Genomic DNA, 27,719 nt, shown 5'->3' on the forward strand with positions numbered 1-27,719 from the left:
CAGGCACACTTTGTAGTTATGTCTTTTTTCTTATTTTTTTTTAACCTTAAAGTGCTCTGGTTCTACTTTGAGCCTTTGAGTTCTTCTACAACTTTGTTTAAGTTCCTCCCTCCGGTATACCATTTGTTTCAATTACGTTACCCTGAGCAAATTTTTGTTTCCTACCCTTATTATTCTAAAGCCCAGGTTTGCAGTGTATAGCTCTTGAACAACTATTGAAAACTTTTTTTAACATTTTATTTTTAAGCAGTCTCTACACCAAACATGGGGCTTGAACTCACAATCCTGAAATTAAGAGTCACATGTTCTACCGAATGAGCCAACCAGGTGCCCCCCAGCCCCCGCAAACTCATCTAGTGAGACTTTTTTTTTTAATTTTTATTTATTTATGATAGTCACACACAGAGAGAGGGACAGAGGCAGAGACATAGGCAGAGGGAGAAGCAGGCTCCATGCACCAGGAGCCCGATGTGGGATTCGATCCCGGGTCTCCAGGATCACGCCCTGGGCCAAAGGCAGGCACCAAACCGCTGCGCCACCCAGGGATCCCTAGTGAGACTTTTAAGTAGTGTACCATCAGTGATGTTAACTATGTTTTTGTTTTGTTTTTATGTTGTACAATAAAGTCCACCAACAATTAGAAAATTAGCATAATGCAGTGAACCAATATTTTGCAAATGGCCAAGGCACAATATTACAGAATCACACATAGGTAAGAGATCTTTTTAAAAAGGTGGACCTGTTGGTTTTAATGTAGCAAAGTATTGATAATTCACTGACATATTTTCAGATTCCACATGGCAACTAGCTTGAGAATAAATCACTTGCTAAGTTTATAAGGAGGATTAAGGAAGGACAATTACATGAAAAAAACATCAAAACACATCTTCCATTTCTAACTACATAAAATTATGAGACTATGATTCTTTCAGATATATCAACCAAAACAACCTACTGCAAAAGAATTAACACAGGAGCACATATGAGAGTTCTGATATCCTCTATTTATCTAGACATTAAATAGATTTGCAAACAATATATAAAATAATGTTGTTTGTACTTCATTTTTCTTTTGAAAATATCACTATTTTATTACATGTTATGTATATTTACACATATAGTTTTAATATTGTCATTTTAAGTGATTAAGAAACATTTTAGAAAAAGTCTTGGAAATTATATTTTAATTTCTAATCCAGTAAATGAGGACAGATACAACTGATATGCCCAAAAACTATTTTTGGGGTTCTCAAAAATCTGTTAGAATATCCTACACTAAGCTCTACTGTATATACATCATTGTGTATTTTATTATTTTTATATTTCAAACTGCTAAATTTATAGTAAATAATATTCTAGGTCTCTATACATGTGGATTTTATTTTTGACAACATCATCATTTATTTCATCAGATTTGTTTCATCAGATTTAATGACCATACTCGATTATTATTATATTCATTCTCATGAACTTTCACAAAATACTTCTGTTACATTCTCTACTTTTTAATTCAAGAGTGAATAATTGGATAAATCTGTCACTGGTCAGATTTTACTGGAAACCCAGTATGAACTGATTATAAAATATTATGCATGGTATTATAAGCCTAGGGAATTGTGTAGATGGTAAAGACATAAATCCTATGCTTGAGGTTTCAAATATAATAAAGAATTCATGTTAATCACAGACAGAGGCCAATGCACATGCAAATTACAGCAGAAAAGTTTGTCAGATATCAGAGTAATATCAATGAACATGGAGGCATAGGCAGCTCCAAGAGACTGTTTCTCCACAGAAACATCAAAAAGCAAGCAAAACTGTCAGAATAAAATTCATCAGAACTCTGGAAACCAGTCAAAGGTTTACAACAATCTAGCAAACACTGACTCAAGAAAAACGTAACTTAAAAACAGTAGAAAAGCTTTGTGCCACTTTTATTTGCCATTACTCCAATCCCCTCCCTGATCTGTGGTGATCTTCAAGTCAACAGCCTACATTTAAAGAATGGGACCCTGGTCACTGGGCTCTGGAGGAAGCAGAATCGACTTTATCTCAAAAAAACTTGTGTTTGCCTTCTCTTTCCTATCTGGAGCTACCAAAGGACTGTCATGAGGCACTTATTTTTCTTAACACCTGACCCAGAATACTCTGCAAAGAAAATCAGTAGATATTCTGAAAAACATTGCAAGGCAAATGAAACAGCCACTTGGGAAATAAAGGTATAGTAAGGCATAAAATAGAGCACTTAAGCTTGAGATGAAAAGCTGAGGAGAGCTTTTCTTTGAGAAATCAGGCATCCAAAGTGCCTTCATATATACCGGGAAATTCAGAAAACCACATGCATGCCCAGACCAGGTTGCATGTTCAGAAAAGAACTGAGAAGACCCTAAGTTTTCACTTCCAGCTGAACTTCAGGCTTAGTGAAAACAGGAAGCGAAGGCTAGGGCAGGGTTGCCAATTCCCTGGCTAAGTGGTAAACAAGTGCCTCAGCACAGAACTCATCTGAAAAAAAAAATGGGAGTGTTTGTTGGCTCCTAACATTCAAGGAATTCTTTGCAAAAACACTAACTGAATACAAGCTAAAGGAAAAGAAACTTCAGAGACGACACTTGACAAAAAATTATGTTTCAAGATATATGAGAAAAGTCAACCAAACAACAACAGAAACAACTTTAGCTTACAGCAAACAATAAAAAACATGCTCTAAAGAGGAAGAAGAATCCAATAGCAAGTGATCCATATTGCTGCATTCAAAATGTACAGTTTTCAATACAAAATTTAAAGCATGGAAAGAATCAAGACATTATGGTCTACTGACAGAAGAGATTAACAGAAACTGCCATTGAGGAAGCACAGGCAAGTTACTTATTAGACAAAGACTTTAAATCAACTGTCTTAAATATACTCACAGAACTAAAGGAAATCACGGACAAAGAGTTTAAGGAAACCATGAGAACAGCAAAGAATAACATTAAAGAGATAGATTATTTTAAAAGATTTTATATATTTATTCACAAGAGACACACACAGAAAGAGAGGCAGAGACACAGGCAGAATGAGAAGCAGGCTCCCTGTGGGGAGCCTGATGCAGGACTCGATCCCAGGACCCTGGGATCACGATCTGAGCCGAAGGCTAATGTTCAACCACTGAGCTACCCAGGCACTCAGAGATAGACTAAAAAATCTACATATGTTCTAGAGCTAAAATGTACTACAATGGGAAATAAAATTCACTAGAAGGTCCAAATAGTAGATTTGAAGAGGCAGAAGAAAAAAAACCAATGAATTAGAATTTAGGTTAACTGAAATCACCTGCCTTGGGGAACAAAAAGAGGAAAATAGAAAGAAAAACAAAACCTAAGAGACATGTTTAATATCATTAAGCATATTAACGTATGAGCAAAGGAAGTTCCAAAGTAAAAGAAAAGAAAGGACAGGAAAAAAAATATTTGAAGAACTACTGGCCAAACACCTGCAATACTTGACAAAAGACATGCATTTACAGGTCAAGAAACTCAAAAATATCCAAGAAGGATAAACACAGAGAAAACCAGGCTGAGAAACATTGTAATCAAATTGCCACAAGCTAAGGACAAATATACAATCTTGAAAGCAACAAGAGACAATCAACCTAGAGTTAGGGAATCTTCAATAGGTTTAACAGCAGATTTCTTATAAAAAACTATGAGGCCAGAAGAAGATGAATGGCATTATAAAAGTGCTGAAAGAAAAAAGCTGTCAACCAAAAATTCTATATTCAGCAAAACCATCCTTCAAAATTGAAGGAGAAACTAAAACATTCCAAGATTAACAAAAGTAGAGAAGCTTTGTTACAAGTAAGTCTGACCTCTGGCAAACGTTAAAGGGTGTTCTTTGTGATAAAGTAAAATGACAGCAGTAACTTAAAATCAAGTGAAATAAAATTAAGAACTCTAGTGAAAATAACTATATAGGTAAAAAGAAAAGCCAGTATTATTATATATTTGGTTTGGGATTCCTCTGTATATTTCTTATATGATTTAAAAGATAAATGCATAAAGAAATAATTAAAAATCTCTATTAAAGGGTGTGCATAATATAGAAGATATAATTTGCAACAAAACTAATATAAGGAAGGGCAAGATTACATAAAAGGCATTGAAGTTGCACTGGCATCAGTTCAAATTAGGTTGTTATAGAGGAGCCTGGGTCGCTCAGTCAGTTAAGTATCTGACTCTTGATTTTGGCTCAGGTCATGATCTCAAAGCTATGAGATTGATCCCCATGTCAGGCTCTGCACTTAGTAGGGAGTCTGCTTGAGGATTCCCTCTCTCTGCCGTTCCGCTCTCCCTAAAAAACACATACAAAATAAGTTGATGTAAATTTAGGATGTTAATAGTAATACAGTAATCATAAGAAAATCTAACACATATACACACACAAATAGAAAAAAAAAAGTAAACTACAAAAATCAATTAAAGACAAAAGAAAGCAGTATCAGAGGACCTTGAGAAACAGAAAAGATACATATAGAAGATAAATGGCAGGGATCCCTGGGTGGCGCAGCGGTTTGGCGCCTGCCTTTGGCCCAGGGCGCGATCCTAGAGACCCGGGATCGAATCCCACGTCGGGCTCCCGGTGCATGGAGCCTGCTTCTCCCTCTGCCTGTGTCTCTGCCTCTCTCTCTCTCTCTGTGACTATCATAAATAAATAAAAATTAAAAAAAAAAATTTTTTTAAAAATAAAAATAAAAAAATAAAAAAAAGAAGATAAATGGCAAAATGTTAGAAGTAAATCCTTTATTATAATTACTTTAAATGTAAATTACTTTAAATGTAAATGTAAAGCTAAACTTTTTCTTTTTTTAAAGATTTTATTTATTCACGAGAGACACAGATAGAGAAAGGCAGACATAGGCAGAGAGATAAACAGGCTCCTCACAGGGAACCAAATGTAGGACTTGATCCCAGGACCCCAGGATCATGTCCGGAGCCAAAGGCAGATGCTCAGCTGCTGAGCCACCCAGGCATCCTACATTAAATTCTCTATACAAAAAGACAGAGAATGGCAGAATGGATTTTATATTTTTTTAAAAGATATATTCATTTTAGATCCAAAGATACAAATCAGTTGAGGGTGAACAGATGGATAAATATATTCCATAGAAATAGTAACGAAAAGAGAACAGAGGTGACTATATTATAATCTAAGAAAAAAATAAGTTAAAAATTGTTATGAGGCAAATAAAGATATTATGTATTGAAAATCATTGTCCCCAAAAGATATAGCAAGAATAGTTTTACCTGCACCAAACAACAGAATCACAAATTCTATGAATCCAACATCAATGCAAATGAAGAAATAGGTCTTTGAAAGTATTTGGAGACTTCAATTGCTCACTTTCCAGATGTATGATACATTTAGACTGAAGATTAATAAAAAAATATAGGACTTGAACAACGCTATTAATAAGGAGACATTTTATATATGTATATGTAGACAGATATATACATACCCATACAAACACACACACATATACACATGTGTGTATATATTTTATATATAAAACATTCCACCCAAACACAGTAGAATACATTCTTTTCAAGTACATGAAATACTCTCCAAGATACAACATATCTTAATCCACAGAAAAGGTCTCAATAAGTTGAAAATACCAATCATTCAAAGTGTCTTCTCTGAATACCCTGGAATGGAGGTAGAAATAAGCAACAGAAAACTAGACAATTCATCTATATAAGGAAATTAAACAACACACTATTAAGAGGAAATATTTCAAGGAAGACATCACAAGGGAAATTTGGAAATACATTGGAGCAAATGAAAATGAGAAGGCAGCATATGAAAACTTATGGGATGCAATGAAAGCATTACTTAAAGGATTTTTAATAGCTATTAACATCTCCATTAAAAAAGAAAGAAATGAAATCAGTAACTTAGCTTTATCTATAAAGTAGGAAAAAAGAGCAAAAGAATGGAGAGATTCAACAAAATCAAAAGTTGTTTATTTAAAAGGATAAACAAAATTGACAAACCTTTAGCTAAGAATAAAAAAAAGAACATGCAAGTAATAAATCAGATACAGAACTGAGAACATTACCACAAATTTTACAGAAATGAAAAGGATTGCTATAAAATACAATCAACAACTGTATGCCAACAAATTAGATAACCTAGATAAAATGGGCATATTTCTAGAAACACACAAACTACCAGACAGACCTAATAGGAAACAGAAACTCTGCATAGACTTATAACAGGTAACAAAATTTAATTAAAAAAAAGAAATTAAATTAGTAATGAAAAACTTTCCAATAAAGAAATATACAGGAGCATATGGCTTTGCTTGTGAATTCTACAAAACATTAAAAAAATTAACACTAATGCTTCTCAAACTCTTCCAAAGACCAAAAAAAGAGGGAACACTTGTTGATTCATTCTATAAAGTTAGAATTATCCTGATCTAAATCTAGATAAAGATAACACAAGAAAAGACCACTTATCAATATTCCTTATAAATATAAGTGCAAAAATACTCAATGCAATACTAGCAGAGAATGGCAGAATGTTTTCTTGGTTGTTTTTAGTTAATAAGTCAAATCTGTCAGCATATCAAAAGGATTATGCACCATTAAGGACAGAGAATTACCCTAGAAATAGTAAGTGTAGTTCAACAAAAGAAAATCAACCAAAATAACAACACATTAATAGAAAAGAGAGAAAGAGAAACACATATTCATCCCAATTGATGATAAAATGCATTTAGCAAAATCCATCACTCTTTACTTATAAAAGCATTCTTTTAAAAATAATCCAGGAATAGAAGGAAACTTTCTCAACCTGCTCAATAGGTCATCTATTAAGAACACTAAGACAATAGTCCATGGTGAAAAACTGAAAGCTTTACTGCTATGATCAGAAATGAGAAAAGGATCTCATTTTCACCACTGCTATTCAACACGATACTAGAAGCTAGCCAGAATAATTAGGTAAGATAAAGAAATAAAAGGAAGTGAATTTAGAAAGGAATAAATAAAACTATATTCATAGAAAAGCCCAAAGAATCTTCAATAACTACTAGACCTAATAAGTGAATTCAGTACAGTTTAAAGGATATACAACCTACACTTGACAATTTGTTGTATTTATATACAACAGTATTGAACAATCCAAAAATAAGGGATACTGAAAAAAAAACAATTATCTTTATTGTAACACCCAAAAGAATAAAATACTTAGAATAAGTTTCACCAAGAATTAAAGACTTGTATGTTTATTTTTTTTTATTTTTTTTAAGACTTGTATGTTTAAAACTGAAAAGAAATTCCAGTATTACTGAAATAAATCATAGACATAAATAAATAGAAGGACAATTTGTGTTTATCACTTGGAAGACTAATACTTTTAAGACAGCAATATTACCCAAAGTGATTCCACATATTCAATGCAACCATTATCAAAACCCCAACTGCCTATTTTTGCAAAAATTAAAAAGCTGATCTTTGAATTCATATGGAATTGCAAGGCGCTCTAAATAGTAAAACAATATTTTAAAAAGTTTGATCATTCATACTTTCTCATTTCAAAACTTACACAAAGCTACAGTAACCAAAATAGTGTGATGCTGGCACAAGGATAGATACATAGAGCAATATATGAAAATTACATATCCTTAAATAAATCCATAGTATATGTGATCCATGATAATCAACAAGGTTGAAAAACCATAAAATGGAAATAGTCTTTTCAACAAATGATGGTAATAGAAACCTAAGTTATATAAAAACTGGAGTTGGTGGGCAGCCTGGGTGGCTCAGTGGTTTAGCGCCGCCTTCAGCCCAGGGCCTAATCCTGGAGACCCGGGATCGAGTCCCACGTGGGACTTCCTGCGTGAAGCCTGCTTCTCCCTCTGCCTGTGTTTCTGCCTTTCTCTCTGTGTGTCTCGTGAATAAATAAATAAATAAAATCTTTAAAAAAGAAAACTGGAGTTGGATTCCTTACCTCACAGCATATAACAAAATTAAACCAAATTCAATCAATGATCTAAAACAGATATGGCAAAACTATAACTCTCTTTAAAAAAACATACTGGTAAATCCTTAGGACTTGGATTTAGCAATGGATTCTTAGATATGATACTAAAAGTATGAGAAACCACAGCAAAATAAACTGTACTCCATCCAAATTAAGAAATTTGTGCATCAAAGGTCACTATCAAAAAAGTGAAGACAATCTACAGAATAGCAGAAAGTATGTGAAAACCATATATCTGGCAGGAGATTATATCTAGAATATAGAACTTGTACAACTCAACAACAGTGAAACCAACAACCCAATTAAAACATTAGCAAAGGACTTAAATAGATGTTTCTTCAAAGAAGATATACAAATGGCCAATAAGCACATGAGAAGATGCTCAACATCACTAACATTATGGAAATGCAAATAAAAGCCAAATGAGATGACTTCACATCTCTTGGATGACTATCATTAAAAAAAAAAAAAAAATAGTAACATGTGTTGGGGAGAATGTAGAGTAACTAGAATACATGTATATTGCTGTTGGAAATGTGAGATGGTTCCAGTGCTATGCAAAATAGTTTGGCTTTTCCTCAAAAAACATATGATTAAAAAAAAAAAAAAACTATGATTCTTTTTTCTTTCTATTCCTAGTTATATACCCCTAAACATGGAAAAATAGGACTCAAAAATACAGGTACACACGTTGATAATAGCATTATTCTCAATAGCCAAAAGGTGAAACCAACCCAAATTTCCATCAGTGGATATAAGGATAGACAAACTGTGGTACATATGTACAATGGAATACTATTTAGCAAGAAAAAGGAATGAAGTACTAAGATCCAACAATATGTATGAATCTCTATAACATTATATCAAGTCAAAAAAGTCAGACACAAAACTTTCACATATTGTTTGGTCACACTTACATGAAATATTTACATAGGCAAATCTGTAGAGTCCAAGAGCAAACTGGTGATTGCCAGGAGAAAGAGGAGAATGGGTATTAACTGGGAGTGACAGGGCATAAGTTTCTTTTTGGGATGACACAAATACTTTGCAACTAGAGGTAGTGAATATACTAAATGTACACTTGATCATTACTTTAAAATTTCATGTTTTTAGTAGGCTCCATGTCCAACATGGGGCTTAAACTCATGACCCTGAGATTAAGAGTTGCATGCTCTACTGCCTGGATCAGCCAGGTCCTCTGTGAATTGCATTTTAATAAGATGAAAATTGTTCTCAACACAGAGCTTTGAGTCAGAGAATAAAGATAATGAATATGATTGGAAAAGATAAGGTGATCAGAGTAACTAGACTCGTAAATGTTGAACTATACTCTATATAAAAAAGTAAATTTACTGTTCTTCTTCCTTGTTATATAATCACAGGTGATGCCCCAGGAGAAACAAGGTAAGCTCTGAATCTAGGATTGCAGATATGTTATCCCATATGCAAAAGCAAATTGTGAGGCACAAATTTAAGAAAGAGTCTTCTGTATAAATAAAGATGTTTCCCAAGTCTCATGTAAATGATTCCAGTTTTTCTAGAGTTTATTCAACTGGGCTTTACACTCCGTAGAATAATCTTAGACCAAGACCAAGAGAAATATTGTAGAAAACAGGCCAAAGCAATGAACGTTCATTGAAATTGTTCCCGCTAAAATTTCATTTTCCAGAACAATGGCAGAAAGTAGGATATTATTTAGTTTAAAGAGCTATTTAATTAAGTTTTTTGTCTTTCTTTCATTTGTTTTTACAGATAGAGTCTCCTCTTACACCTAATGAATGAACTCCAGAATGGGATGCCTTAAGTTACAGTTCAAAGACAAGGAACTGGATGAAAAATTTCCTGGAAAATCACTGCATACTAAAATACCCCATTCCCACAAACACTGGGGACAAATGTATGTTAAAAGCTTTCTTCTTTCTTCTGGCAGGAGGACAGACAGTTGAATTCAACTCCCACTTTTAAGGAAACTTTGATCTCAAGGGTCAAGCTGCCTTGGTTCACCCCGCCCTCGCCCCCGATTTTTAGAGACCAGGCTCTCATATTTTTTTAAATTTATATTTCAAAGAAAAAATATGACAAAATATTTAAAGCTGTACAGTGAAATATAAATAATTTTTGTACGATGTGGTTTAGAAAAGTAAGTGTGTCCTTATATTTTATCATGGGTATATAAGGTTTCAAAAAAACATAATAGCTGAAATAAAAATTCATACAGAATTTATATGCATAATTTTCAAATGCCCACTGCTGCCACTCCTTTCCCATTTATCCTTTATGTACCTCAGCTTATTCCTTCTCTGTTATACATCCCGTTTAAAGAAGAAAAAATCAACTCACTTATTAAAACTATCAGGGTCAGAATGAAGCAGAGCTCATTTTTTTGACATGTTTCTTAACCATATTTTCCATGGGTGCAATGATATATCTTGCCCTATATTTCAAGGGTTAAGACATATGCTAGAGTCAAAAAGCCCTGAAATAGTGATCCAGCTTTTCCATGTTCCAGTTCTGTGACAGATAATTTACTTTAACTTGCACGACTCAACTGAATAATGTAGAATATGCATAAATTAACAGTATCTATTTCACATTAGTGTTGTAAGGATACATAAAATGGTGTGTGCAAAGCACTTAGCACAATATCTAACTTGTAATAAGCAGCTAATAAATGTTACTTATTAAAACAGATTGTTTTCTGACTTATAAAACCAAGAATATAAACTAAATCCAGTATTTATCTGATTAGACAACACAAAAAGATGAGAATAAGTAATCAGATTTCACTTAAATGTAAATGTAACTGTAAAGCAAAGACAAAAATATAACACTCCTACTTATTGATGTCAGAGAAAATTATTTTTCATTCAACATGAGAGAGAAATCTACTAGGAAAGCAACAATAAGCCATGTTATCCAGGGGGTAACTGTTAGAATCTGTCATTGTTTTCACTTTGGCAACCTGATTATGCCTGGGTAATATTATATTCAAATGGGTTCATCTGTGCTGTTCTTGGGAAAACAAGCAGAGACAATTTAGCTTATGCCTATCAATACAACATATCTCCTTTTTTTAATTCAACAAAATAAACAATTTGCATCTTGGTTGATGTTGATGTTTACAAGTGAGTAATGCTAATCTTAAAATCTGTAAAACATTATTTCCCTCTCATAAAAGCATTATGGGATGGTTTAATTGTTGCTTTGACATTTTAAAACACAGGTCAGATGCTTAAATGACACCTTTTAAATTGCAGCTGCCAAGAGATTGCTTGCAACATAATATAACATGACATTTTAACTAACTATCACCAGGAGCAATTGTTTTGGTAGAACATAATAGTAATGAGAATAAATTCATTTTGAGTTTTTGCATAACAATAACTAATCAGCTGTCACCATTCCAATAAAATATTTAATTTTATCAAATGCTTTCTAGAAAATTATTTTTTTTCATAAACAGGAACAGATTAATCTTTTGTAAGCCTCTTTTCAAAGGGTCAAACCATTCTTTATTTAAAAACCTGGTGTGTAAGACAACAGGGAGAAAGTATCCTTTACTTCAAAGTCTTATTTTCAAGCACCTATCAAGACTAGGGCATGAACTCAAGTCAGTCTGATGTGAAGGTCAATGTAATCACTCACTCTGCAATACTTTCTTCACAAATTAGGCACCTCAGTCATCCAAATTCTCCTGGCCTTAGCTGTATTACCTAGAAAACTGCCTTTTCTTTGACCTGGTGTCTCATGAGGAATAAATGATAGGATGATACACTCTCTTTGAAAAATAGATGGAAGTGGGCATTTCTTCAAAGACAGATACATGTCCTTAAGTATTAGCTTCTAGTTTCTTTTTTATTTTTCTGGATTTAAGGCTGCCAAAATCTCTCTGGTTCCCTCCACTTGCTTAGTTTTAAATCTTGGCTCTACTGAATGGTTTGAGCATAATTTCATGGATCAAATCCTTACCTGACATAAAGATTTACCTAACTATTAACACCACAGTGGTAATCTCAACATGTGTAATTCTTTCCCAACATGACATCTGAAACTAGTGTAAAATTCTTATTATTAGATATACTTTTAGAAGTGAAAATAAAGTCATGCATATAGTGAAACTAGACCATCCCTATTAAATTCTTGTTTAACTGGGATCTAGCAGAGTCCTGATGGCTTACACACGAATGCCGATGACTTATATATGAATGCTTCTTTTCTTTTATGCTCTGATAGACCTGCAAAGACCAGCCCAAGATGCTCACCTAAAGAGGGTACTAAAGGATTGGGAAATTGTTGAAGGAGCTAAAGCTAATGATAAAGGCATAAATTCAGTGCCTTATGATTTTAGTCAGCCATGGTAGTAAATTATTCCAATGATGCTGTTTTGACACTGGGTGATTACAGACACCAATCAAAGGGCAACAGGCCACTGTTGCTGAAAATTGGTTACTACACACAGTCCACACCAGTGGCTATCTCAATATGGCAACCAAATTCAAAGCTTAACGAATATTCTTCACCTACTACATTCTAACTCATAAAATATGTCTCTCCTCTCAAAACAGATCAAAATGGATAACTACATTCTGCATGAAATATTTCCAGACCATGACCATTCTCATTCTACATGTTCAATAAAAATATGAGACTGTAAAGTGAATGCATGGCTATGCAAGACTAGTTTCTAATTTGTAGAGTGTAAGTATTAATCTTATAGTTACATATTCTGAAAATAAATGTGGATGCTCTCTTTAAGCTGATTCAGTTCAAACAAAAAAAATATGTAAGCTTGATCAATGCATCTAAATAAGTCTGCCCTTTAATAAAAAAATGAAGTGAATAATTTGTTCTTTTCAAAAATAGTTACTTATTAAAGAAATACTTGAATGGTTAACCCACTCTTCAAAAATAATTAGGACTTCTCTTCACCAGGCAGGGAAGTTGCTGACAATCTTGGAAATTAAGACACCTGTGTCAAATTACTGCTATAATAAAATTTGCAATCAAACCAAAATTACAATGAACATGTGTTTCTCTGGTTATAGGCTTGCATTCCTTAGCACTTACCTCCAAAATGTGATGCTATTTTGAGCAAAACAGTTTCTAAATCATTTCTTAGACTAGATAACTTTTTATATGCTTTCTTCCCTCTGCCTCCCCCCCCAAAAAAATCCATTAAATATATTTTCAAAATAGAAGAGACTGTAAGAATTCACCAGATTTAATCTGTTGCTACATTTGTTACCAAAAAAGCCATAATTATTGCTATTATTATTGATATTATATTAGATCATAGATATTTGAACTGTAATAAACTTCAAAAGATCACTTCATAGTCTACTAAACTAAAGATGTCCTTCTTCAATGAAACACTTGATGTCAAATGAGGTAAGTGATTTGCCTAAGGTTATTTTATAGCTACAAAAAGTATATGGAGGGGAACCGAGGTGGCTCAGTTGGCTAAGTATCCTACACTTGGTTTGGTTTTGGCTCAGATCATGATCTCAAGGTTGTGAGATCAAGCCCCACATGGGACTTCGCAGTCAGCAGGAACCTGCTTTTCCCTCTCCCTCTGCTCCTTCCCATGCTCTCTCTCTCTCTCTCTCTAATAGATTAATAAATAAAATAATTTTTAAAGGCATATAGATTTCTGACCCCACCCTTATTGGAAGGATTGTTCTAGAGTCAGCCCTTAGTCTTCAAGGTCTAGTGTTTTGCTGAAAATTTCTGGATCAGAAGTTTCTCCTTAGGACATGGATTCCCCTTCCTGGTTAAAAGTTTCCATCTGCCTTAGTAGTTGTAAGTTGGCCTTAGAGACTACTGGTGGACAAAGGTAACAACAGAAGGGGTATAGTATATTATCTTTCTAGTTGGAGGTTTTCCTCTGTGGGGCTCTTCCAACCCAGCTGAGGAGTCTTAAACCTGAGAGTCAGAAGAAGACATGGTGTGGTTAGAGCACTAGAGTCTGACCACAGACATGCAGAGGCACACACACCAGCTAAGTGAAAAGTCTACACTAATGGTCTCGATATATTTTCTAGATTAAGCAATCTCAGGTGTTTTCATATTTCATGAGGGAGTCAAGACTACATACCTTCTAAGAATGCTTCCAGACTTATGATGTAAGTCTTAGGCTGCAGTCTCCTGGCCTTATTTCACTATGCTACTCAGTTTAAGCCCACCATGAAGGCCATGTAACCAGGCTGGTATTTGCTTGTTCATAACTCAAGTAAACTCCTAACTACTCTCATTACACCTACCTACTTCATCAATTTCTAGAATTTCCTAAGTTTCCACTGGCTTTGAGTTTACTCACCAAGAATGCACAAGGCAGTTTAACTGTTTCCCTTAGCAACACTTTTTCCACTCCAACATACCAACCTTTATTTTTCATATCATAATATTCTTGAAAAAATAACGGTAAAAACCAGAGACCTCTGAACATGTAGTACGTCAAATGCACTTAAACTATAAATCTATATAATTATTGATACGTCCATTGATATGACTAATTCACATGAAATTAAGTCTTTGGGTTTAGGATGTGTGGTCATTAAGTGTTTATGTCATTAGGGAAAAGGGATTTGAGGTGATGGATATAAAATAGGAGAAAGCAAGACCAATAACCCATAGCAACTAGAATGTAGTAAGAATTCTATAATTATTTATTGATGAATGAACCAACAGACCACTGAAAGGCTCACTCCAGATTAAATATTTAGTTCTTTTCTATCTGCCATAATCCAAAATTGCAATCACAGATATATATTCTGAAGAGACTTTATGTTTTTTCTTAGAAATCTCCCTCAAGTAACACAGGATTGGGCATTGTGTCTGGTGGTCAGTAAGTACTGAATAATAGCAATAATAAAAGAAATAGGAACAGCAGGGCTAGACACTATACCAAACACTTGAATTATTTCATGTCATCTGTCCCTCGTAATAACAGTGGAAATTTGGCACTATATGTTGTACCCATTTTACAGCTGAATGAAACAATGAACAGGTTAAATAATTGGCCAATTTCAGAAAACCAGGAAATTATAGATTCGGAACCCAAACCAAGGTGTGTCTTGCCAAAAGTCCTTGTATTAATAAGTGAATAAGTGCATAACAAAGTGATTCCAATCATACTCTCTTTTTATATTGGACAACATGGAAATAGCTGGGTAGAGGAAGTTTAATTTAGTCAATGGCCAACTCTATAAGACCTTGTGATACCAAATACCCAAAAGACCCCAAAGTATTATGATGGCCTCAGAGGGTAACAAGAAAATCTGAGAGAATGAAACAGTGGGAAAAGTTACTATAATCAGATGAAAGAAAGATGAAGAGAAATATACACACGGGCATCAGGGCATCGATTTCTCCATTTGTTTAACAGTCCCCAGTAGAATGCAGTATACCCAAGCCATTCATTTTTTTAATAATTAAAATAAAATTCCTTAAGCGGAACACTATGTTGAATATATGCTTATCTTCCTTTAACAATGATTCTTGGCATTCTTCAGCAACTTAGAGCCATCACATTGCTCAGTTAGGCTGTATGACAAATGTACATAGGAGACAGTTAAGACAGGGTTCCTACAGAGAATGCTGGATAAGTCATTTCTTATCAAGGAAGTTTTTTCTTTCTTTTCTTTTCTTTCCTTCCCTTTCTTTCCTTTTTATCTTTTCTAATTCTCTTTCTCTCCCCTTTCCTTCCTCCTGATTCCCTTAATTTCATATTCAATCTCTTCATGTTAAATCATAATTACAAACTATTTTTGGCAATTTACACATTTTTAAAACAATATTTTTACAGAGATGATACATTTCACAAAGTGCCACATTGGAACAATTGATATTGTCATTTGTATAATTAGTCACTATAATTAGTTGACTAACTCTGAAAGAGAGCTATTATTGTTAATCCCATTTTGTTCATAGGAAAATAAGTTCAACCTGTTTAAGGGCTTGTAAATAACAAAAGTGGGGCAAGAACTGAAGTGTAAATACATATTATTCAACTATAGGCTGTAGCTTCATTATATCAGTTGATATGGGGAATAGCTTAATCCTATCCTAGAAATGACTTTTTAGACTCCTGAGCAATCTATGGGTGTCCAGTCTTTGAGGAAGCTAGTTGGGTGGGCGTAGCAGCATGCCAAATGCATTTGTTCCCAGAAGACATTTTGGGGAGTTTTTAAAAGTCAGAAGCCTTTGTCTGTCTTCCAATATTAGCACCTACTAAAGAGCAGTAAAACTTCTGGGTACTGAAATAATCCCCAAAGAAGAATTAAGCCTACTGCTAATTTATATATTAGTGTTAAACTCCTTAATATAAAGGACACAGTTTAAAGATCATTGCAAGGGCAATTTGGCAATGTTCTTTAGACAAAGGGGAGACTGGGAATATTAAAACTTTAAGAAAAGAAAGAAATAGAGGAAACAAGCATGTACAGGCTTAGCTCACTCTCTTTTGATCAAACTCTCACTGTCTCTCAAATGCTCCCTCACCACCCTCATTACACTTGAGCTATCACCTCCATATGGGGATTTCCAGACTCTACTCCCTTATCTTCAATGCACAATAAAAGTCAAAATTCCCCGGAATTTATTAACCAACTAACATAGTAAGTCTCCAAGCAGCAATGGAGACTAAACATCTCTTTGGCATTCTCAATGTATATATTTTACAATTCATTTTCCAAAAATATCTTACATGAGAGTTGAACCACAAAATTACTGTGCCATTTGCAAAATGTCTGGTTATGCATTTTTTTTATTCCAACCAATGCTAATGTGTCTTCAGATACCACATATGGCTACCCTCTTAAGGCATTTGAATGTGAAATTATCATCCGCAATACCATCATAAGAGAGGAATAAAGACAGATTACCTGGGGTTAAGAGGATGACTGACATAGTGATGAGTGAGCATACAACTAAAATCACCAGCAGGGCAATAGCAATTCCCTTCCAGTTTCTCTGTGGAGGGCTGTTACTTCCCAGTTCCTACCGAGATAGAAAAAATAAAAAGGTTCATAATTATACATGCTCCAAAAGAAATGTATTCATAAAGGAATGATTCAGTGCATGGCACAATCGCATTGTGAAAGCTGATTAGGATCCTTTTCCTCTTCAGCAGCTCACTTAATTATTCTAAGGTGCATATATTATAAATGGCTATCTTTTGGGGGGTAATCTCTTTTCTCTAAGAGATAAACCAACAGAGCTTTTTGCCTGCTGTCCAAGATATAGATGGTGTTAAAATGCATTGACTTTAAACACTAGGACAATAGCCAAAATACTCTGCAACATAATTATGGAAATAAAGTGTACCTACTTACATTTTTTCTTACTACAATAGAACCTACAATAAAGATTTAGATACAAATATTTCCTAAGCACTGTGGACTACTTTTCTCACTGGCTAGTGGGGAAAAAGATTTGAGATGGGAAAATCATTCAAAATGCCCCATGCTGCAGAGCAGGGCACATCTGTCAACACAACAGGTCCTTTTTAAACAGCTCCCCCACCACTCATAAAAATCAACAGGATGTAGTAACTAAATTAAATGAGTGCTTCTATATCAATGGTTGATAGCATCCTCTCCCTAGGCAGCATGCCTAATATTGGCAAGGAGATAAGATTGATGGAGAAGGATAAACTCGAACATCTCTCACAATACATAGAGTAAAGCTTTTCATTTTTCAGATGATCTGTGTTCTACCCTGTTGACTAGAAATGTGTGAGCATAATTCACCAAAGCAAAGCAAACACCACACTGAATTAAAATGAATGCCAGATTTTCTTTGCAATGAAGTTTAAAAAACACTGAATCTCTCCTTTCTTTCTTTTTACCCCATCTTCCAGCTTCTTTTCCTCCTTCCCAACAAAGCCTTTATTCAAAACTAGCTAAATGATTTGAAGACAAATGAAACAAAACATAAAGGTATCCAGCTCCTTGTGTGTGCACAAATCACTCAACAAGCCATAGAGCAGCCCTGCTTTAAACAAAGATAAATAGAATAGCAAACATTTAATAAATTAGAAAAGGATTCCTGTGACTCACAGATTAAAACATTGAGCAAATTTTCATACAGTGATGTTGATATTCAATTCTTCCATAAACACTTTGGACATACAGAACAAGATCCTAAATAAATGCAAGAACAGAACATGCATGGAAGGTATTTTGTTCTTTTTGTTCTTGTTTTTCCCTTTCTCAGATCAACTGCTTTGTCTTTCAGTCTGATGAACCAAATCCAGCAGCAGTCAATTCTACTCTCTTTTTAACATAACTGTCTTCATACTTATTTTTCAGGCTTATTAATGCTCATTATCCAATACCTCTATTTCTCTTGCATTTTGGTTAGAATCTCCATTGATATGTGACCTGTGTAAGTCCACTTAAAAACATGGATATTTATAGTCTAGTACTATAAATGTGTTTTCTCTTCCTTATTATTTTCTTAACGACATTTTCTTTTCTCAAGCTTACTTTATTCTAAGAATACTGTATATAGTACATATAACAAAATATGCATCAATTAACTATTTATTGTTACTGGTAAGGCTTCTGGTCAACAGTAGGCTATAAATAGCTATGTTCTGGGAATTAAAAGTTATAAATGGGTTTGTGACTATGCTGGGGTTGGTGTCCTTAACCTCCACATTGTTCAAGGGTCAAATGCATAAGCAATTACAACTGATGTCTCACTTCAAAAAAAGAATCAAGATAAATTATAATTTTAAATCTACTGATTCTGATCTTGATTCCCTGTTCCTTGATATGCAGCTGCACATCAACAGACTCTAAACCTAGGGTGAGTGATGGTCCCATAAGGTCAAAGACAAGACCCAGAGACAGTGATAAGAGACTTAGGTTTATTGGGGAAACTTACATACAGGAAATCCAGGAATGGCCAACTAGACAAGCATACACTGCTGGGATCTACATGCAGCATGTTTTTATACCACAACAGCTTATCTTAGCAACTATCTGTTGCCTCTCCCTCCCTACATGGCCAGAGCCCTAAAGGAGACCAAGGCCTGCCATCTAGACACTCATTGTTACAAAGGAGATGCTCCTGTTTGGTCAGCTCCAGAGCCTCTGACCTTGAACTCTCAACAACATGTTTTTTTGTATATTTTGCTTCATGGGAATATAGAGGGAGGACAGGAGTTCTACAGTCTCAAGATAGTGATTAATGGGGGCATCCAGGGTATGCTTTCCCAAATTAGTTATCAGCAGGTACCATACACTTGAATACAAGGCAAATTATTAAAGAAATGACTTGAGTATACTTTTCAGTTTTTGAATAAGATGTAACCATGTAATGTCTACCAAATGTTGTCTAACAGTAATAATACTTAAGATATCTTACTATACTGAATACTTTATGATGAAGTTTTGGAATGTAGGTGAAATTTGGTGGGGTGAAGGCCAGAGCCGACGACCAAGATAGTAGAATTCTTGAGACATCTTTGATGCAAAATGATGGTTTTATTAAAGCACAGGAACGGACCTGTGGGCAGAAAGAGCTGCTGCCCTGGGCCTGTGAGGGGTGGCTGATAATATACCTGGGAGTTGGGAGGGGTTTGGGGATAGCATACTTTCTAAGGAATTTTGGAAGCAAAGTTTCCAGGACCTTGAGGGGGCTAGCTATTGTTGAGGTCATTTATTGCTGTCTAATAAAACCTTAGTCATGAGACCCTTCAGATGCATATCGGTGGGCCATGAGCTCAGAGAATGATTTCCAATACATATCTTGGGGGTAGAAATAAAGGAAATATCTAAAGGAATTTTTATATGTTCAAGTAGACTTACCGGATCCTGGGGGTTCAGCTAAGATTGCCTTTTACCCTTAGCAAAAAAGTGACATCAAGACAATTGAATCCATAGAGGAACGTCCCTCTGCCTATTTCAAGGACCTGTCAATGTGCCACCCGTAGCTTCTACTTTGTCCCCAGCTAGCCCTGTGTTCCCTCATCACTTTATATTCATAATATCTCACAATCCTCATAAAAATCAGGTGAGAGGGATGCCTGGGTGGCTCAGTGGTTGAACATCTGCCTTCGATTCAGGGCATGATCCTGGAATCCTGGGATGGAGTCCCACACTGGGCTCCCTGCATGGAGCCTGCTTTTCCCTCTATTTCTCTGCTCCTTCCCCCGCCTCTCTCTGTGCCTCTCATGAATAAATAAATAACATCTTTTAAAAAAATCAGGTGAGATTACTATTATTTTGATAGATCTGCAGATGAGAAAAATGGGATTCAGAGAGATTAATTAAAAATCCACTGACTGTTCAAGTGGAAGATCTCATGGGCCAGTCCATAAACTCTGGCTCTTAACCACTTTAATATGTTGTTCTAAAGATAAATAATGTCAAGGATAAATGCATGAATCAATAAACAAATCAATGAATTGAAGGTCGATTTGGACCCCAGCATAATAATAGTTGTACTTTATTACTTTTTATTTAACAACATTCACAAATAAAAGCTATTCCAAATTCTGTAATGGTTTCAAATAAATTTATATTTTCCCAGTCATGGCAGACTGAGAAAATACACCATTTTTAAAATGGTAAAACACATTTGAGTAAAAAACAAAACAAAACAAAAAAACAAAACTTCTGTTCATAAAGTGATGCATGTAAGAATGTGTGCCTCCTTTAAGATGACTCATCAATACTCAAGGTGGCTACACGTTTGTTTAGGAACTGCAGACTTAATGAGCTCCTAATATAATTCCCTCTTTTCTATCCATCTTAGATTCTATTACCATGGCAATATTTCTAAAGCATGGTTTTACTGATGTAACTTTATTCTATAAAATCCTTTAATGTCCCTATACTATCTAAAGAATCAAATGCAAATGACAGAATTTAGCATAACAATTGTCTATAGCCAAGCTCCAGTTTCCTCATCCAGCTTGATCCCTTTTGAAAAAGAACACAACCCTAAACAGCTCTGATTACCATTTGGCACATATGTCTCAAATGTTTCAACCTTCACATCACCTCCTTCCTAATTCTTCCCCAACCAATCTCTTTAGCATGCCTCTTCTTATAGGCCCTGCCAATCATTCAACCACCTCTAATGGCTCTCCTCTAGGGAATTTCACCTAATTATGCAACCCAAATATGATTTCCCTTCCTTTGAAAAAAATGCCTAAAATACCAATAGACTGAATCCACCTCTACTACTGAAGAGCTGTGAGATTGCAAAGATGCATTGTTTTGAGCCTCAGATTTTTTTTTTGGTTTGTTTTAGCTGAACAAATAGAATAATAATATAATTGTTTTTAAATGTGAGTATTAAAACCAATTATTCAAACAAAACTCTTCGGTACAATAAGGTTCACATTAAATGAATTGCTTGGAATGTTCTTCCTCAACACACTTAATGTAGATCACTCTCTACATTCAAGTCTCATTTCAAATCCTCTTTCTTGATCACCTTTTCTAACATTTCACATCACTTATAACCTCTCACTAGTCTTTCTTTTTTCTTCACAGCATTATCATTTTAGGCATATCACATGTCCTATTTAATCATGTATCTATAATAATATATTAAGCTAGTTAAGAATATATATATATTAAGGCATTTAAATGTTCATTCTATCTTTCTCAGCTCTGCAGAATAGAAACTTCATGGTGTCATTAGGGGTAGTTCATCTGCTATATCCCTAGCAGTGTGAACAATATTTGGCACATACTAGGTATGTTATAGATAATTTTTAAATAAATGAATGAATGATAGCAGCTATGATAATGATGATGGTGGCAGTGGTTCTGATGATAATGCTTAAAGCCGTATATTAAAGCCATCATATCACTGTCAAAGTTACTATCTGCTTAAAGTAAGAATGAGATCTTAGACAACTTTAGATTACTTAGACCACTTAACAACCTCTGGTTCTTTTATTATGTGCTTAGAAAATAATTGCCCCATTAATTGAGTAGAATAAATGGAAACCCAAACGGGGATGGAGGTACAGTACCATTAGTCAAATACACATTAATGGCAAACTTTTAAAATGTACCGACTTGCTAAAGATTAATTTGACTGTGATTATTTTTAGCCTCCTTTATCTGATGCTAGCTTTCCAAAATGCAGTTGCCAATCTTCAAGTTAACTTCCTCTTCAACAAACTTGATAATTTCTATTGCTGTGGGAAGTGGTTCTAATTGACTTTGCATTTCAATGACTTCCTACAAACCAACACCTGAAACTCAATCAAGTGCACATGCCAGGTCCACAGCACAGGTATGGAGCTGTGCAGCAACCTGAGGAAACATGCTAAGAAGTTTGCAGTGAGGTATCTGGATGCTCTGGAGGCAGAACAGAGTCAATGCTGGGAAATTTTATTCCCAGGATGAGCTTTAGGGTACCTTCAAAGTCACAAAGACAAACAGGTAATAATCCATATATAAAGCTGCTTGTAAATCAGCCCTCCAGGGAGAGATGTATCAGTTTAAAGACCTGTGTACAATTCCAGATAATTTTCAGTGCTGTGATTGTCTAGAGACAATGTTGGTGCTAGAGGGGAAATGGATCTGTAACCTAGCTACTCATTTTGCATCTACCTATCTACTCATCATCTTCCAGAGAAGAGTTATATTTATAAGACAAGGTTGTCCACTACATACAGAGTTTATTGAAATCCAAATGCATTTTTTTATTTGTTCAAGTGCAAAGACAAAGGTGCTAGAAATCATAAGCAAAATACATAAGCAACGAACAGGATTTATATATCATTTCATTTAGTGAAATAAGGGAAAACAGGCAAAATGATTCTATTTTCTTAAAAAAAATAAAGAATACCAAAATTTGAGGGCTTTTTAAACTTATAATATTCCACTTGTAACTGCAATGTATTCACTGCCATATGCACCATGAGAAGAAATATGATCCGTCTATATATTAAAATAGTCTCAAAAAGTGATAACATTTAGAGGAAGATTCAAGGGGAAAAATCATGTTAAATTATGCCTGTAAATTAGATATGAGTGTGTTTTAATAAAAATAGATTTTCTTCTACCACATGTCTACTTTCAGAGAATCATAGAGAAGGTTCTTTAAACTATCTTTACTGCTACTTGAAAAGGTTGAACTTAGATTTCTGGGCTTAGAGTGTTATTATTTAATGCATCGATTCTTAGTTTGGTTCTCAACACAACCATACCAACCATCCAAAAACTCAGGTCTTCACTTTTATTTTATCCCCTAACTGTACTTATTACTTCAAAACCCTCTGATATGTTAAAGTTTTCACAAAAACACACTGTTAATATTTTTTTAAATGAATTCAGGTAAGTTCCTTAATTAAAACAAAACCATGGACAACACATTCCACCACTTCATTTTCGGTTAAATAGCTCACAAGTTTGGATTATTTTTATTTGAATAATTTTACTTTACACGTGTGTTCGAATTCTCAACTATAAATAGCTTAGAAATAATCCAGACTTTTATACTGAATAATTAGAAAATACCTTAATTAAATTTAAAATACTTTCAAATGTTCTATATTATTTAATGATATTAGAACAACACAGCATGTTAGAGTTAAGAGTCTTACAGATACCTTGGAAACATTCCAAAATGGTGAAAAATACTTTTATATCATTCCTAAGAAAGGTTTAAATGAGTTTGGCTTGAAAAACCTTGAGATACAGGGATTCAACAGTTAGCCAATTATCTTTAAACAATCCTATTTAACAAAATATACTGGAATATTTTAGTGTATAAGATATTACAGTAGATGCAGCTAGGAATACAAATTAAAATAAGAACTGTCCCCAATGATCATAAACTCTAATGAAGAGTTTGCTAACCACCAATGTAATATTAGGTTATGCAACTAAAGATAAAGCAGGAAATTACAAAGTTTTTGTATGGGAAATGAGGGGAGAAGTTTCGATTTCCTTATTGAAATAAAAAAATTTGCTTTGAACACCCCAATCAGCATTTTGTAAAAATGAGGTGCTAGTTGTGCTGAGATTACATAACTATGCAAAATCTGGATTGAAAAAAGGAATCACAGGAGTTTTTTAAAGTGTGGAGTGCGCATAAAAATACAGACTTAGGTATTTAGGAATTCAACAGAGTGTGCACTTCTTTTCTTTATAGCAAAAATAATTGACAACATTTACAAAATGGAACAGCCCAATAAACAAAATTGTGAGGATTTTTAGGGATCTCCCCCAGAACAGAGGACCATAGACTCTGCCTCCAAGGAACAGATAATTCCTTTACCAGTTTATAACATTTTGGAGTGTACTGAAAGAAGGAAAAATTCTAAATTTTATTAAGTTCCTACATTGTCTCAATACTATGTCTAAAAAATATAGCACATAAAGAAATTTTAAATTTAAATAAATATATGACAATTTATCAAATAAAATTTTAGTGAATTAGATGCAGAGGCTTAATAAAATAATCATTAAATATTATGAAACATGATCCAATATTAGAAGATATAGCCATAGTTTCCTACAACATATTAAGAATATCAATAAAAACAGAATCATAGAGATGGTGTCTCATTTCTAATTTGCAGTTAATATTTATAATGCCTGCCACTTCTGAAAATTTCCCATTATATTCATGGCCATTCATGATTTTCTCATTCATCATGCTTCTCTGATTAGAGGACTCTTTGCTAAGTCTATATTTTTGGTAAATGATCACAAGTTATATATTCTTCAAAATTACGCTTGTTATAGTTTTGTGCTGTCAATGTACATGAAGCAGTGTTGGGTCAGTGGTACTCATACTGTGAACTATAGACAATAACATTACCATCACCTGGGAGCTTGTTAGATAAGCAAAATAGGATCTTTTATTGCTATTTGCTTTGTTTTTTTTTTTAATCTGATTTGTTTTTATTTGTTCACCATTAATTTGTTTATAAAAGAACTAGCAATTATCTTAGTAATACTATGACATTTATCTCTCCTCAATAATTATGATGTTGGTGACACACTCCTAGATAGACCACCATTAAATTAGAAAACAAAGATGATGGCTATCATCAATATATTATGTAGTAATAGTTTTAAATTTCTATTATGATTTATGGGTTGCCTGAGTATCTGTGACTCTGGACATGTTTATAATTCAAAACCACAACTTAAAAATATAGCATTTAAAACAAAACAAAATGAAAACAAAAACCCTGATCTGAGAAAGATGGCAGACTAAGAAGCTCTAGGCTCTCATTCTCCCCGCATAAACATCAAGTAAACAACTGCAGACTGAAATAATTTGTGGGCGCTCTTCAAACCAGTTAAGGATCTGCAGCAATTGAGCACAAGTCCAATCAAGACTACATTCAAAAAGGAATTTCATGGCATTCTTTAATTCCCTACCTACCTCCTGCCTCCTACATAGTGGAGCATGGTCAAGAGGACGTAGCCCAATCCCAGTTTTTTTTCCCTCAAATAGAAGGAAATCAATGGAACTTGTTTGTACCTTCTGACCTGTCTGTGGGCTACCAGAAGGACTCATTTTTGTCTTGCTTGACTTGGAGATCAGTGAGAATGGCTACATAGATTGGGTCTCAGGTTGGAAGACCTAGTGGGCAGTGATAGTTTCCATGGTGCATGGAAACTATGTGGAACAGACATGCAGAACATGGCAACAAAAAATGACAGGCAGAGGAACATAGTAGAATACCTAAGACCTCAAGAAAAAAACAGGGATGAAACTTTTGGGGAAATTAAAACATTTAAAAATATCCATATCTACAGGGGAATTTGGGGGCAAAGTGCACACACAAATGTAAGGAAGACAAATGCTGCATAAAGATCTAAGAAGATCTTGAGCCTTCTCTCTGTAGTAGTTAGTGACCATCTTCCTCTGCACAGAGCCAGACTATAAAGACTGAGAGAGGTGCTAATATTTTCAAATTCCCAATTTTCAGCAAAAGGAATAGAAACAATCAGGGAAAATAGTCCACTGAAAGGAACAAAGCAATTTTTCTGAATTGCACTGTGAAATAACAAAGGCTTCAAAATTACTAGAGAAAGACCTTAAAACAACTGTCTGAAATATGCTCAAAGAACTAAAGGAAATCAGTATAAGCCAAATATAAATATTAATAAAACTACAGAAATTATTTCTAAAAAATCTAGAAATTCTGGCTTGGAAAAATAATTGAAAAACCTCATTAAAAGGGTTCAACTCCAGACTCAATCAGCAGAAAAAAAAGAAGACTGGTCATTTGAAATTATTAAGTCTGAAGAGAAAAAAGAAAAAAAAAAAAAAGAATGAACAGAAACCAAGGGACTTAATGGATACCACTCAATGAATCAATAAATACATTATGGGAATCTCAGAAGGAGAAGAAAGACAGAAGGGATCAGAAAGCTTATTTAAATAAATAATGACTAAAACTTTCTAGGTTTGAGAAAAGACATGGATATCAAAACACAAAAACACAAAAAGCACAAATGAACTCCAGGCAGAATAAACACAGAGCCCCACATTTAGACACATATAATCAAACTACCAAAAGCCAAAGACAAGAAGAGAATCTTGAAAGAATAAAGAGAAAAGGGACTCGTTGCTTACAAGTATCTACAATAAGATTATCAGAGGCTGTCTCAGCAGAAACCTTGCAGGCCAGAGACAGCAGGATGATATATTAAAAGCGCTGAAAGGAAAACAAAAATCAACCAATAATTCTACATTAAGCAAAACTATCCTTTGAAAAAGAGAAAGACATTAAGATATTCCAGACAAACGTAAGATAAGGAAGCTTATTGCCATTAGACTTACCCTACCCAAAATGCTAAAGGGAGTCTAACTTGAAATTAAAATGCTAGGCAGTTACTTGAAACCATATGAAAATACAAACTTCTTCCATAATGGTAAATATGAAGACAATTATAAAAAAAACAAAACAGCATTATTGTAATAATGTTGGCTCCTAACTCCACATTTTAGGCTTCCACAGGATTTAAATAATAAAAATATAAAAAATAATTATAAGTTTAGGTTATAAATACATAATAAAAAGATGTAATTTATAACATTAATAACATAGGATAGTGCTATAAAAGACTTTTTGTATGCAACTGATGTTAAGTTGGTATTCATTTAAACTAGACTGTTGTAATTTTTTTTAAAGATTTTATTTATTCATGAGAGACACAGAGAGAGAGGCAAAAACATATGCAGAGGGAGAAGCAGGCTCCCTACCAGGGGCCCGATGTGGAACTTGATCCCAGGAACCTGGGATCATGACCTGAGCCGAAGGCAGATGCTCAACCACTGAGCCACCCAGGCATCCCCTGTTGTAATTTTTGGATGTTACATATAATCACCATGATAACCACACAAAAAAAATCTTTAAAATTTACACAAATGGAAATGAGAAGGGGATCAAAATACCTCAACTAAACACAACTAAACAAATAAAGTAGTAAAAAAGGAAATGAGGTACAAAAAACTATAGGGCATAGAAAAAACAAACAACAGTAAGTCCTTCCCTGAGTAATTATTTTTAGAGTAAAGGGATCAAGTGCCCTCAATCAAAAACAGATTAGCAAAATGGATAAAAGGGGATACAAAAAAGAACAGGATTCAACTATATGCTGTTTACAAAAGACTCTCTTCGGATCTAAGGACACACCTGAGTTGAAATCAAAAGGATGAAAAGACATCCCCTGTGAACAGTAACC

At 34.2% G+C, this 27,719-nt stretch overlaps 1 protein-coding gene across 5 annotated transcripts in view; it reads right to left on the minus strand.

Moving 5' to 3' along the window:
* DPP10 (dipeptidyl peptidase like 10) overlaps positions 1 to 27,719 on the minus strand; it is a 1,281,550-nt gene that overhangs the window by 445,689 nt on the left and 808,142 nt on the right. For all 5 annotated transcript variants that reach the window (XM_077861455.1, XM_077861454.1, XM_077861453.1 and 2 more), the window contains one exon: positions 16,914 to 17,028. In XM_077861455.1, the coding sequence (XP_077717581.1) occupies positions 16,914 to 17,028 (115 nt within the window). The remainder of the gene's footprint in view (positions 1 to 16,913; positions 17,029 to 27,719) is intronic.

The sequence above is a fragment of the Canis aureus genome, chromosome 20 (assembly GCF_053574225.1).
Source record: "Canis aureus isolate CA01 chromosome 20, VMU_Caureus_v.1.0, whole genome shotgun sequence".
NCBI classification, from domain to species: Eukaryota; Metazoa; Chordata; class Mammalia; order Carnivora; family Canidae; genus Canis; species Canis aureus.